This window comes from Dama dama, chromosome X (assembly GCF_033118175.1).
Source record: "Dama dama isolate Ldn47 chromosome X, ASM3311817v1, whole genome shotgun sequence".
In the NCBI taxonomy this organism is placed as follows: domain Eukaryota; kingdom Metazoa; phylum Chordata; class Mammalia; order Artiodactyla; family Cervidae; genus Dama; species Dama dama.
The window spans coordinates 66,259,257-66,273,886 of NC_083714.1; the positions used below are offsets into that span (position 1 = coordinate 66,259,257).

Below are 14,630 nucleotides of genomic sequence, written 5' to 3' on the forward strand. Positions count from 1 at the left end.
CTGGAGTGGATTGCATTCCCTTCTTCGGTGGATCTTCATGACCCAAGGATCGAACCTGGGTCTCCTGCATTGCAAGAAGATTCTTTACCATCTGAGCCACCAGGGAAGCCACGTGTGTATTTATATGGAAGATAAATCTACTAACAGGGCAAATAACTACATGATTAGGCATTTTAGATGAAGCTAATACAAAATAACCCATGAAAAGTTAGAAACTGTATCTCAAGTTAGCTTTTTAATTCAACACTGAATTTACTGTAGAGATTGTCAGAGGCATTCAATACAGCACCTCTCAAGGAAGACAGTAAAGTAACCTGACACTTAAAAAAAAGCTATCAGTCTACTTTGCAGTTCTCCCACATAAGAAAAAATTAAAGTGTCTGAATCATCAAATGTTCTCTAAATCTCTGATGACATTCATGCAGTATGCTATTAGTTGCTTTTTATGTTGAATCACGATTTCCCTTGTCAACTTTTTCTTAATTGGATATATATTATGTCATATGGGAATAATTCAACAAATTATACCTAGAAAAGTTCACACTGACTCAGAAAACATTGCTCAATAATACATTTCACTTTCACCTCCATTGAACATACTTTTTAAAGAACATACATGTGTTCTTATCCCCAGAACATGAATATGTTCCTACGAATTTTTTGTTTCATGAAGAAGTCTATATGGCGCCACTGTACCTAATGAAAAAGCATCCTTTCTGTCCAGGCAAACAATTATATAGACATAAACACCAAATGAGACCACCAGAATCCAAATAAATAATGTTATGAGATATCAACTAGCAATTAAAATCGTTTTGTGTTTCTTAAAAAAAAAAGTGCTGAACATCTACTTTATAAAGGAAAATAGGCTGTCAGATAAGCAATGTACATATGCAGAACAATTATTAGGAGACTGCTTTTCTGAAAGCAACATTCCTACTGACAGAAGAATACAAATGACGAGTTATTTTAATCTGATTCTCTATAGCACACTCCTTCACAAAATAAACTCCCATGGTATTTCTTTGCATAATTAGAAATGCTTGATGTGCTGAAATTTCTCAAGCATAGTGTTTTAGTATCCTTAGAATATAACACAGCATAATGTGGTGACCAAAAAAATGCTGAATTTAATATAGAGGGAAGACTATATAGTTAAAAAAACAAAAAACTTCAGGCCTGGGTAAATGAAGATGGGTTTAACTGTCCAGCTACTTTAGCAAAAGTTGACTTAACAGCTGACTGGTTTGTTAAAGGCTTTAAGGTTCACTAACCAATTTTATAGGACAGTGGTTAACCACTTAACTCACTCACATCACAATTCCTTCAAATACAAAGCAATAGCAAAAAAAGGCTTCAACCAATGTGACTAGTGAATACTCTAAAACCATCACTCTCAGGTCTAGGCAGAAGGAAAATAAAAATAACACTTTTCAACTCTGCCTTCATTCTCACTTTGGCCTCTTAACAATGCAGAATGATTAGTAATTTCCAAAGCCTTTTATTCATAAAAGTTCCACCTGGCCTGGCCAAGGCTAAATTGTAGAGGGAGTCCACTCTGGCTGAATGATAAAAAGGCAACCTAAATGATGTTTACACTGAATTTTGTTTCCAATAGATGCTAAATATATACCTACTGAAAGAAGTTACAACTTTGCTTTAAAAACATCCAACAATCCCTCACTACTAGCATCACCACCATTCCCTATGTAGAAAATATCACATACAAAGATTCTGTGCTGTTTTGGGATCCAAAATTCTCAACTCTTTCACTTTCTTCTTTGCAGGTATGGTCTTCTTTTCTTCTAAAGCTTCTGCATTCTTTTGAACTGAAAGAAAAATGTTGATAGATAAACAATAATACTGCTAATCCAAATGCATGGACTAACATAAGTAAGGCATATTAACTACATTAATAAAGCTCATGCCCAAATCAATAAATAGGTTTATTTCATTAGTTCAAGGAAGAGGATGAACATAAAAATATAGACCTGTTTAGAGGTTTCCCTACAAATTAAATATCAGCACTTAAGTAGAAAAGATAAGCCAAATAGACCCAAAAATCAATTGCTGCTTCTTACCTAATGTGGAGCGTTAATTACTGCTTTACGGGGTTCCTACAGCAGCACAGGAATTAAACATATAGTAAAATCTCCCTAATTTGGACTAATTGAGGAAAAAGGCAAACATGTATTTATCCAAAAATATGCTAAAATTAAGGCAGGTCTGAAATTGCTTTAAGGTTATCGAAGGTAACTTTACTACCAAACAGGTTGCCATATGAAAACCCCTACTGCTTTGCAAAACAGATATTAACCATTTGCAAGTGAGACAACAGTTAGCACTTATTTGCATACTCATAATTAAGGAACCTCAAAGACAGGGCCTTTTGAGTAAGTTTCCTTAGTCTTCTTCACCGTATTTTAGTACTATTTGCTTCCTTTGAACAAAAGATTTATTTGCCCTACATTCAGAAGGTAACCCTTGAGTTCCAAACAGTTAAAATGTCCTGAAACTGTGAAGAGTGACAGTGCCATGGAGGAGTCTTAGACCTTCCCCCCAAAAAGTCTCCCCCATTACCTCCATCATCCCTCCCCTCAAAGAAGTCATCTCTCAAACCAAAGTAGAAAACAACATGCTGTCTGCAATGAGAAGAAGGCTTTATCTCAAATCCCTAAAGCCCTGCTATATAGAAATTCTACAGCTACCATTATATTCCTGTGTTGGCAGTTTACCTCTGCTAATATAAAAACAGAGTTGTAGGTAATGGGACCATGAAAAAATATGAGAAAAGTAAAGGAAACATTTTTCAGTCAACTAGAGTGATATGCTCCTGTCTGCAAACTCTTGCTGGTAAATTTTACCACAAAGTCACATGACCATCATCATGCTGGTTCATTATTACTTTTACAGAATATAACTGCATTTTCAGGCAATTATTATTTTTATTATATTTATTTATCTGATCTTTGTTAAGGAGATCACAAATGAGTTACTGATTTTCTTCTTTTATTTAGAGGAAAAGTAACCCACAAACACAGTACTTTTTTTTTTTTTGCTAAGCTTTATGTTCACAGATGTGTGCATCTGGAAAAATTTCTACAAGGTATCAAAATGTTGTGGGTCTATTAATACTCCCTTTGTTTTCGTCCTACAAACTATAGAAAAATTAAATAGACTTACAATAGAAATCAAACAAAAATAACCACTAAAATCCTAACAGTTAGTGCTAAGCTTTACAGGTGTGATCAATTTAACATAATGCAGCCTTCAAGCAGGCTAGATAATTACACTTGACAAACATGATCTTATGGGAGTGAAAAGTAGTTTGCCATGTTTACTCAAGAAAAGAGAATTATTGGTACTGCTAGAAGAAAAATGACTTTATTTTTTTATTTTTTTATATATTTCTTTTAAAAATCATCACAAGTGTTCCTCAAAGGATCTAGGAGCCCAGTATATTTCCTATAAATTAATCAGCATATTAATTTATCCTAACTTTCAAGACACTTCCAGCTGAAGACCACTCTATATAAAGAAATGACAGTCCAAGAGTGAGTCCTTTTGTCATAAGAAAAAAAGTTATCTGAATTTTACTGAAATTACCTCTAGAATCTTTTAGAAATGTGTGATAGTCAAACAAAATAGTCGAGAAAAATATCCTAATCATTCAATATGCTTTAAATCCCAGTATGGGAGACTAAGAAAGCACATATACAGTGAAAATGCTATACAGTATGAAAGATACATTATGATTATCCTACAAACTAAGAGACTCCTGAATAACCCAAACATACGTAATGATCATTTTGTGCAACATCATATTTTTGCTTTTTTTTAATTAAAATATATTTCAATCTCTCCCCTTTTCAAATAAAATAGCTACTTAAAATTAAGATTAGATCTCTTAAATGCCTAGAGTTCACAGTTTTATTTTCTGAATGCTTACATATTTTCCTTGTATTATACTTTGGTTTATCTTGAGTGCAAGAAATGGGCTTCCCAGGTGGCGCCAGACATAAGGAATCGACCTGCCCATGCAGGAGATACAGGAAACCTGGGTTCAAACCCTGAGTCAGGAAGATCCCCTGGAGTAGGAAATGGCAACCCACTCCAGTATTTACACCTGGAAAATCCCATGGACTTAAAATGAAGAAAGTGGGGAAACCCACTACACCATTCAGGTATGACCTAAATCAAATCCCTTATGACTATACAGTGGAAGTGAGAAATAGATTTAAGGGACTATATCTGATAGACAGAGTGCCTGATGAACTATGGATGGAGGTTCGTGACATTGTAGAGGAGACACAGATCAAGACCATCCCCATGGAAAAGAAATGCAAAAAGGCAAAATGGTTGTCTGAGGAGGCCTTACAAATAGCTGTGAAAAGAAGAGAAGTGAAAAGCAAAGGAGAAAAGGAAAGATATTCCCATTTGAATTCAGGGTTCCAAAGAGTAGCAAGGAGAGATAAGAAAGACTTCCTCAGCGATCAACGCAAAGAAATAGAGGAAAACAACAGAATGGGAAAGATTAGCGATCTCTTCAAGAAAATTAGAGATACCAAGACAACATTTCTTGAAAAGATGGGTTCGATAAAGGACAGAAATGGTATGGACCTAACAGAAGTAGAAGAAATTAAGAAGAGGTGACAAGAAAATACAGAAGAACTGTACAAAAAAGATCTTCACGACCCAGATAATCATGATGGTGTGATCACTCACCTAGAGCCAGACATCCTGGAATGTGAAGTCAAGTGGACCTTAGAAAGCATCACTATGAACAAAGCTAGTGGAGGTGAAGGAACTCCAGTGGAGCTATTTCAAATCCTAAAAGATGATGCTGTTAAAGTGCTACACTCAATAGGCCAGCAAATTTGGAAAACTCAGCAGTGGCCACAGGACTGGAAAAGGTCTGTTTTCATTCCAATCCCAAAGAAAGGCGATGCCAAAGAATGCTCAAACTACCGCACAATTACACTCATCTCACACACTAGTAAAGTAATGCTCAAAATTCTCTGAGCCAAGCTTCGGTGATACATGAACCATGAAGTTCCAGATGTTCAAGCTGGTTTTAGAAAAGGCAGAGGAACCAGAGATCAAATTGCCAAAATCTGCTGGATCATCGAAAAAAGCAAGAGAGTTCCAGAAAAACATCTATTTCTGCTTTATTGACTATGCCAAAGCTGGAGTATATAGATACATATATTTATATACACCAAAAAATTATAAGAACATGTAATTGATATTCAATAGATTAATGATGGTGTTTATTTTGGAGGAGAAAAGTGATACTGGAAAAAGTAGAACCCTGAAAGACTCAAATTTACCTCTAGTTTGTTATTTCTTTCAAAGCAAAGATCTATAGTAAATATGAGAAAATGTTAGCATTTGTTCATTCTGGGAGGCTGCTGTATGGATGTCAGCTATATCAGCCTGTGCAAAGTTCCATTTTTTCAATATAAAAATAAAATAAAAATATGACTAGAGTGTGGCTTAAATATGCCTGTCCTTTTTTATAGTTTACAGACTGTTAGTCAGACTTGGCAATCCCCAGGACAAAGTGTAAACAGGAATCAGAAACAACAGGGAAGAGAACAAAGGAAAAAAAAAAAAAAATAGGTCAAGATTAGTCAGTGTGGAAAGCAAGCACAATTTTGTTTTCAATTGTTTGTGAACCCATTTGGTGAGGGATAACACATTTGTTTACCAAACCTTGGAAGGAATGGCTGATGCAATATGCAGTGGGAGATTGCATCTCCATCTCCGTTTTTTAAGCTGCATATTACAGCTGTGAAGCTTCCCTTCTCTGCATTGCCTACAGCTGTGCGCTAACTAAGGCACCCCACAGAATGGTAGATTTCATCCTGACACCTGCATAGTACCAGAAGCCATAGGAATGGCATTACCAAGAGTGTTCCCAAAGTTTAGAGCACATTAAACAAAACTAATGGTTCTAATGGTGGGAATCACACAAACACACACATAATGATTTCCAAATTAAGGAACAAACCTTACTGGTTGTAGTTCAGACAAGAACCCTCCCAAATCAGGCAGCGCATGTTACTGCAAATTAACATCTGCATAACTAATATACTTGTACACCTGTTCATTAAGCCAATTACTAAACACTGCTAAATGTCACCAGAACACTGCTTAACAAAATGCATAGCTAACATTGGATATCTTCAACTGGATCTCAGTACCTAATCAGGTAATGGATATTTTAGGAAGGACAAATAAAATTGGGTTAGAGGTTTTAGGGAGGGTTTCCCTCATTTGAAATAATCATTTAAATATCAAAATTGAAGTATAGTTCTTACTTCATCCCAGTACTTGACAAACGTGGTGGTGGGAGCCCTTCTGGCTAAACTTTAACCTCAGTGAACGACTTACTCAAGCTCTAGTTAATCCCTTTCCCTGCAACTTGGCTCAGCCTTTGTAAGTAGGGACTGATCAAGTACCTACAGGCCATTGCATACACCCAGAGGACCTCCTGTTCTATCAAATTTCCTAATTCATGTCACAAATCAGTAAGTCCAGCAAGAAACCCCAAGACCTAAGTGTGTCAAAGAGGACTGGGAAAACATCACTGTAGGAATTATGAGGCTAAAGCCCAGTACTGCTAGGCTAATGGGGCACTTTTTATTAAGAATACAGTTTGGGCATTCATAATATCCAGTCTTTTCTTTCCTAATGTGGTCCACTTCAAACTGGTACAAGTACTGCATACAATCCAGTTTAATGCAGAAGGCAATTAACTTTTTTGAACAAGAGAGAACAAAATAACACCCCAAGAGATGTGGAATCAGGGCCTCAACTTGACAATGTAGGATTTTTCAGTCTGGGTTTCAAGTATACTGAGCATGTCTAGAAGAAGTTTAGCATTCTAGATCCCACCAGGGACTTATTCAAATGACAGAAACTGGGAAACTATTTTATAGTAGTTTAAACAGTTAAAATAAAGTTCTTTTTTCTAAAAAAGAAACTTCTAATCTCCTAGATATTTCTACGTAATTGCCCAATAATTGTCTTCAATTTAGCACATCTCTTGCCTGACTCCCAAACCTGCTTTAGTCTTTTTCTCAAAAAATGACAACTCAATTCCAATTGTTCAAAAAAAAAAAAACCAAGGCACAGTCATCATTGACTCTCTTCCTTCACAGGGCACATTTCAGTCTTTAGCAAATCCAGCATTTGAACACTTTTCATCATCTCCACTTATACTGAAGGGTTTCAAGCCATCATTACTTCTAGCCCTTCTTTATTTGTGTTCAGTCGCAAAGTCATGTCTCACTCTTTGCGACCCCATGGATTGCAGCACGCCAGGCTTCCCTGTCCATCACCAACTCCCAGAGCTTGCTCAAACTCATGTTTGAGAAGGGGGTGACAGAGGATGAGACGGCTGGATGGCATCACCGACTCAATGTACATGAGTTTGAGTAAACTCCGGCAGTTGGTGATGGACAGGGAGGCCTGGCGTGCTGCAATTCATGGGGTCGCAAAGAGTCGGACACGACTGAGCGACTGAACTGATCTGAAACCTTGACATAATAAGTGCTCAATAAGTAAGTATCTAGTCCTTCATCCTCTTCCTTTTGCAACTGAGATCAATTTATTCTTGCTTCAAGTTTTGAAAATGTGAGTAAATGTTCAACCTTTTCCCTGCAAAGTAACACCCAGGAGTGTTGTTTGATAATTCTGTTTTTCCAGTAGTGTTCACATAATCAAACACATTTATATTCCTGATGCTTTTTAAAATGTGTCAACCCTACAGGGACCAATGGTTTAGTCCCAGAATATAACTATCTCTTATTTATTCTCCATATGTTCTCATATGATTTTATCATATGTCTACATGTAAAATGACCATAAAAACAAATCAGCCTTAATAAAATTATAAAATGAGTTTCTACCATGCCATCAATATCTAGGTAGAATCAGAGCTCTTAAGCAGCTAGAATGTTTGATAATGTTTCATAATGTTTCACTTGGGATACATTGGTTTATGAGAAGATGAAAATCTGAGTTCCATAAACAAACAAAGAAACACATAAATCAGAACTCTGAATTTCATATAATATAGTTCTCTTACTTTATGTACATAAAAATATTACTGAGTATCTCAATTTGGTTTGTTGCTGGCTGAGCTCAATGGGAAACAACCACAGTTACATTGTCTCTGATTTCCCCTTTTGGATTCCAGCCGGTTTCAATTTTATCTTTCAACAGTAATTTTCTTTAGTGCAGAAACCATGTCATCGTATTTTGTTGAAGGCAATTGAAGTATTAGAAAAATTTTGAGAGGGTAGAAAAGGAGATATTTGAAGTTCTCATTTCTTTTATTTTAAGTCAAGTTTAGTTTGTTGGTGACATTCTATTTGAAATCAGTAAGCAATATGTGAGATTACTTTCGAAATGTTGGAAAGACATGTTCAGAACAAAATTTGAATAAGTTTAGAGTTACCCTGTTTTTAAGACAAAAAAATCCATAACCCTCTTCCTTCCCCACCTATCATCCTGTTATACTATCAAGAATTTTGAATTCTTGACCCCATCTCCTTGTCCCTCCCTACTCTGTCATCTATTTGTAATCTGGATTTGAATACATTCATAACTACAGAATCTAAATATCAAGATCTCTATAGGTAGGGCCTCAGGACCTATATCTCTTAACAACTCCTGAGGTAATTCTAGATATCAGCAAGATTTGGAACAACTGTTCTCTGGCATATGACACTACACTTTGTAATAGCTCTTAAATAACCCCAAATTGAAATGTGCAAATATCATCAACAGCAACCCATGGAAGTCCTGTTAGTAACTTCTTCTACAGCTCAGAATCTAACACTGAAGGAAATACCTGCTCAACAGCTGGGCACACCATAGTGACAAGTGATGAGATTTTAAAGGAAAGCAAATGATACTTATGGCATACTATTTTTAAATCAATTATCAACTAGATATATTCCCTGAGAGCAAGGATCTTGCCCTATATTTCTATAATCTATCACTCTGCTAAGTACACAGAAGTACACAGAAGTTTTAAGAGTATATAAGAATGCATTCTGCACATTAATTAAAAACACACATGTATATAATAAATTGATAATACTAAAATTAATATTAGATACTAGGGTCTCTCTTCCTATTTTATGGATGCAGTTATCACTATGCAAGAAGAGAAGGGATAGGAAAAAGCAATGATTTGTTGTTGAAAGGAAAGTGAAAGGTAGTTAAAGAGATTCATTCTTGTTTGACATAAACATGTTCCTATTTTTATCACGTTGCTGAAAACAATGAGGACATGCAAGACTTGGAATATGCAAAAGAGCAAGACGGAAAATATTTGATTCTATGAAAAATTGAGTTTTCAAAAAAAAAGGGAGAATTCAGCCTAACCAAAAAAGGCAATAAAACTAAATAAAATTCTACCTAAGCAAGAAATTGGAGTTTGGTTTCATTGCTTTTACACATCAGGTAGCTGCCTGTATGCCTCAGACCAGCAGTCCTCAACCTTTTTGGCACCAAGGACCAGTTTCATGGAAGACAGTTTGTCCACGGACTGGGGGTAGGGGTGGTTTCAGAATTATTCAGGCACACTACATTTATTTGCATTTTATTTCCAATCTAATGCCACCACTGATCTGACAGGAGGTACTGGTCTATGGCACAGAGGTTGAGGTCCCCTGCCTTAGACCAATAGATCTCAAGAACCAAACTCTAGCGAAAGTACGTAAGAATACTCTGTTTAATGTCAAGGTCAATTTCACTTATGTTCCTAACTAGTAGCAGGTTGATACCACCTATAACAATGAGAATAATGATAACCTGAGTCCAGCATGTAAGCTATTCATCAAGATAAAGTAAATCAACTTCCATGAAATCTATTCCATGGATGCACTTAGTTTAATATCGAGGCATCAATAACCATAACTGGTGTATATGGGTGTGTGTGTGCATGTGTATCACTAAAAAGATCATAGTTAGGTGACTTCCGTTTAACAATGAGCTTCCATGAGGTACTTTATTTCACTAAATGCCAGAAACAGTTTGGATTGTAAGCTTTTAAGAACTTAAAAAAAAAAAATGTTTTTGGCTGAGGGCCCAGCTATAAGAAACTCTCTCCTGTGAGAACTATCTTTTAATAATACTATGTTCAGTGCTATAGAGCATTTTAAACATAACTGCAGTATGAAACAACATAAGTCCAGTATTTTATTATAGAATAATTGACAATTGCCTTCCGTGTACCTCTTATTAATTTTTGATACTAAAAGGTAGATTATAATAGAGTCCTGTATTGTTTATAAATGAATACATAAGATAAAAGCAATGGTTAAGATTAAATACTAAATCTCAGAGCAAAGCAAAACTCGATGTACATTGTATCCTCAACACATCGCTCCCCAAATTCTCTGAAATCTGAAGAATTCAGATATAGCTATCACCATATAAAGTCAAACACATCTCAAAAAGATTAGAATGAAACCTATGTTATGTGTACAAAACAAACAAACAATAAATCAGAAATCCCTTGAATTGAAGGTTTTACTGGAAATGTAAAAGAGAAAGTAATAACTGAGGTAAGAAGAGAGCTGCTAATAGTCACAGACAGCAAATAAATTTGACTGGATCAGGATAGCAACCTGCTGACACTTTTTCCTAGCAAACTATCTCTAACCTGCTGTGCTTGCTATTAGGCTGGCCTTTACCTCACCCCAGCCACTTCAGTCCCATCACTGTAGGGGCTCATTGTTGCCTTCCTTGTGGCTGCCACCGAAGTGTGCCTCTGCTTTCAGTCGGGAATTCTTTCAATCTGAACTTAAGTGCTGGTCCTAACTAAAGAGAGGGAGCAGGACGCAGTACATAAAGTTTGGAACAGAGGTGTCATAAAGAAATATAATCAAATTAAAAGCTTCAAATTGGCTAATAAGAAATGATAGATTCCTATTTCTTACTGGAAAGTGGTAAAAAACATGAACTCCAAGCTTGAGTGTGACAATCCATGAAGAAGAATGAAAGAAGCGCTAACATACCTAGCTTTCTACTCAGAGCTCACGGAAATAATCTGAAAAGATACTTAAAAGGGCAAAGATTACATCTGATATCTGGTTTAGTATTTTTTATTTTTTGCGGGGGTGCTTTCCTGATGGCTCAGATGTTAAAGAATCTGCCTATTTTTAAAAGCTGAGGTATACAAGATACACTAGGAGTTAGTAAATAGAAAGGTAAATGGTTATACTTCCTTAAAGTCACCCTTGAAGCTTGGCCACTAAAAGACATGCATTTTAAATTTATTACACATATGACATAAATTACTATGCATACTTTTATTCTGGGTGCCTAATATAGATGAAAAGATTCCAGGTTCTAAATTTAAGCAATATTTGTCTATTGTCTACCTAGGATAAGTCTACCTAAAGTTAGAAAAAGTAAGACAGGACTCCCAAATGATTGCAAAATAATTTGTGCTCACCTGCCTTTACAACTGTGCTGTCAAACCTGTATCTATCCATTAAGACCTAAATAAAGGATCACTTTCTCTATGAAACCTCCAATTACCTCTACATCTTTGCCTTCTACATCACTGCTAGGGCTTCTCTTGTGGCTCAGCTGGTAAAGAATCTGCCTGCAATGCAGGAGACCTGGGTTTGATCCCTGGGTTGGGAAGATCCTAGGGGAAAGGAAAGGCCACCCACTTCAATATTGTGGCCTGGAGAATTCCATGGACTGCATAGTCTATGGGATCACAAAGAGTTGGTCACGAGTGAGTGAATTTCATTCACTTTTCACTGCTAAGGTATTTCCACGTGTTGCCCTACTTAACTATGGTTCATGTATGCATCTTTTTGCCTTTCCTAAGTTACAAATTCACAGGGAAGACACGTTTGATACAACTTGGTCTCCCACATCCACCCCACCTCCCATAGTATCTAGAAAATGACACTCAAATATTATGTGAATAAAACCTGTGAAATGTGAGAATGGAAAATGATTAGGGTGTAGGAAGAGAAATGTGAATTTGACGCTCTTCTATATTTAATATGTAACTGAAGCCTAAGCAGAGATTGAACAGTCAGTGAGAAAGAACTCAGGACAGAAGATTAGACCCAGGGGAGGATGCTTGAAATCATGGACACAGAGAAGAATAGACAATTAAGAGGACAAAAAGAACAATCAAAAAGGTGAGAGAAACAGGAGAACACATTGTCCCCACAGTGAAAAAGGAAAGTGTTTCAATAAGAAAAAGTAATTGACAGTGTGAAGCATAGCAGGATGGTCAAGCACAACCTAAGTCCGCCCCCTCAATAAAAACGACCAGAAGAAAACACGCCATTTCACACCACACAGAGCAATTCTGAAAGAGCAACGACAACAGAATCCATATTACAGGAGGCAAAGAAGAAGTGAAGGGAAATGTCAAAAAGATCACTCACTTGAGCAGTTAGGAAAAATAATTATATAGAATATGAAAGAGACAGAAACAAGACGACTGAATCCCAGCTTAGCATAAGCTTGCCTATTACAAGAAGGCACCTGATTGTCAAATTCAAGAACAGCTTTTATGCCAAAAATGATTTCAGTACAAACCGGGCATACAATGATTTACTGGACAAGATCAATAGAAACTGCAAAAGAGATTCTACTCTTCAGCAATCCATGTTGCATCAATATCAATAATGGAATGAGACAAGGTGATACAATGGCCCAAAGCTTCCTGGAATTGCTCGTTAATGAAATCAGGCAGGAAAAGAAAGTCCACACAGACAGTAAGTACCCACCCTCTTTATATTGATGACAAAAGAACATTTTCCAGGGTCATAAGAAGAAAAAAGCAGTACTTAGCACTACCAAATTCCAGGCTAGAAATTGTTTAGAGAACTAAATGTTTATGCAACAAGCATGACCCACAAGGGCCTGTCCACATCTATGGCAAAGAAACACAACAGCTCCATCTACCTAAGTCAACAAATGAACAAAATTGCTATCTTCAATGTTAAATGCTTCAGAAGCTGCAGCCTCTGACAGTTTTATTGAAAAAACAAGTTTCTGGATCACAAAGTATTGATGAAGAGTAGAACACTTATGTAATTCTGTCACATCAGGGCTAAACTAAAATATAGTGTTCATCGACAACATTAGCTGAAGGAAATAAAGTGACTGTCACCCAATTACCCACAGTGTCCTGAAGGTATAAAATCTGGCAAGATGAAGATTCAATGGCAGTTTTTCAAGCTTCCCTCTACACTGAATCCAGCTACCTGAGACCAGCTAGGTAGCCTACAATAAGACAGCAGGTGGCTTTTTCAACTTCCTGATTGCACTCTTAGTGTTATTAAGAAAAAATATTCAAATGAAAGAATAAAATTTGCTGGGTCAATGTAGTTACAAAATCACGCTACTTCAAACAATTTCAGTGTGATACAACTAAACAAATAGTTGGCTTCCCTGGTGGCTCAGACAGTAAAGAATCTACCGAAAATGCAGGAGACTCGGGTTAGAGCAGCTTGGGAAGTTCCCCTGAAGGAGGGCATGGCAACCCACTCCAGAATTCTTGCCTTGAGAATTCCATGGCTAGAGGAACCTGGAGGGCTACAGTCAAGCGTTCACAAAGAGCCCACATGACTGACTAACACTTCACTTCAATTTCCTTATAGGGGGCAAGGTGTTATTCCAGGAAGGGAAAGAGTTCCAGGAAACGGTCACCAGTCACTGACCTTAACAAACCTAAGATCTCCAACATGCTTGCCAAATTAACATTTCACTTAACGTCTTGTTTCAAATTTCATTTAAAAGATGATTGCCTATAGCTTCCCATGCCATGCATGAATTATCATCAAGTAATAGTACCCAATGAAAATTGAACATTAACTTCCTTTCTAATATTTGGTATTATTAATGATAAAGTATTATTTTTATTTCCTATTTCATCAGTGGAATAGTTTTTTTTATCTCCAGCCCTTAGATCACAGTAACTCTTCAGGGTAAATATTTCGCTTGTACTGTAGAAAAACTTAGGCTCAAAGCGTGGAGTAACTTTGTCCATCCAGTGAGTAGTAACTCTGAGTTTCAATCAGCCTGAATACAGCTTACCAGTCCATATTCCTTCCACCATAGCAAGATGCCGCCCTTAGTGTTCTTGCCTATCACTTCATTATATGAACTAACATATGTAGAACATGAAGCAGAGAAACTGGCTCTTAATAGGAACCTTTTTAGATGCTAATTCCCATTCAATGACTTCCACTAATCATTCAAAAATACTGTACATACTATCTAACCCAGTGAGCTGGACTAAGAAAAGGGATTCTGTAAAGTTATAGGTAAGCATACCAGACATATCAAATTCCATCTCTAAAGATGATAAAGGAAAAACTTGATTTATCAAAAAGAACAGAAATGAATCCATGAGTTTCTCAACTGATATATTTAATGGTAATTGAAGCATGATGCAATGACTTAACTGTTTCCTAAAAGCAAGAAAAGAAAGACTTCCTCAGCGATTAATGCAAAGAAATAGAGGAAAATGATTGAATGGGAATTTCTAGAGATCTCTTCAAGTAAATTAGAGATACCAAGGGAACTTTTCATGCAAAGATGGGCACAATAAAGAACAGAAATGGTAT

At 36.4% G+C, this 14,630-nt stretch overlaps 1 protein-coding gene across 1 annotated transcript in view; it reads right to left on the bottom strand.

Annotated features, from left to right (window-relative positions):
* DIAPH2 (diaphanous related formin 2) overlaps positions 1-14,630 on the bottom strand; it is a 964,220-nt gene that overhangs the window by 537,009 nt on the left and 412,581 nt on the right. The window contains exon 19 of the mRNA XM_061136610.1: positions 1,728-1,829. Within this exon, the coding sequence (XP_060992593.1) occupies positions 1,728-1,829 (102 nt within the window). The remainder of the gene's footprint in view (positions 1-1,727; positions 1,830-14,630) is intronic.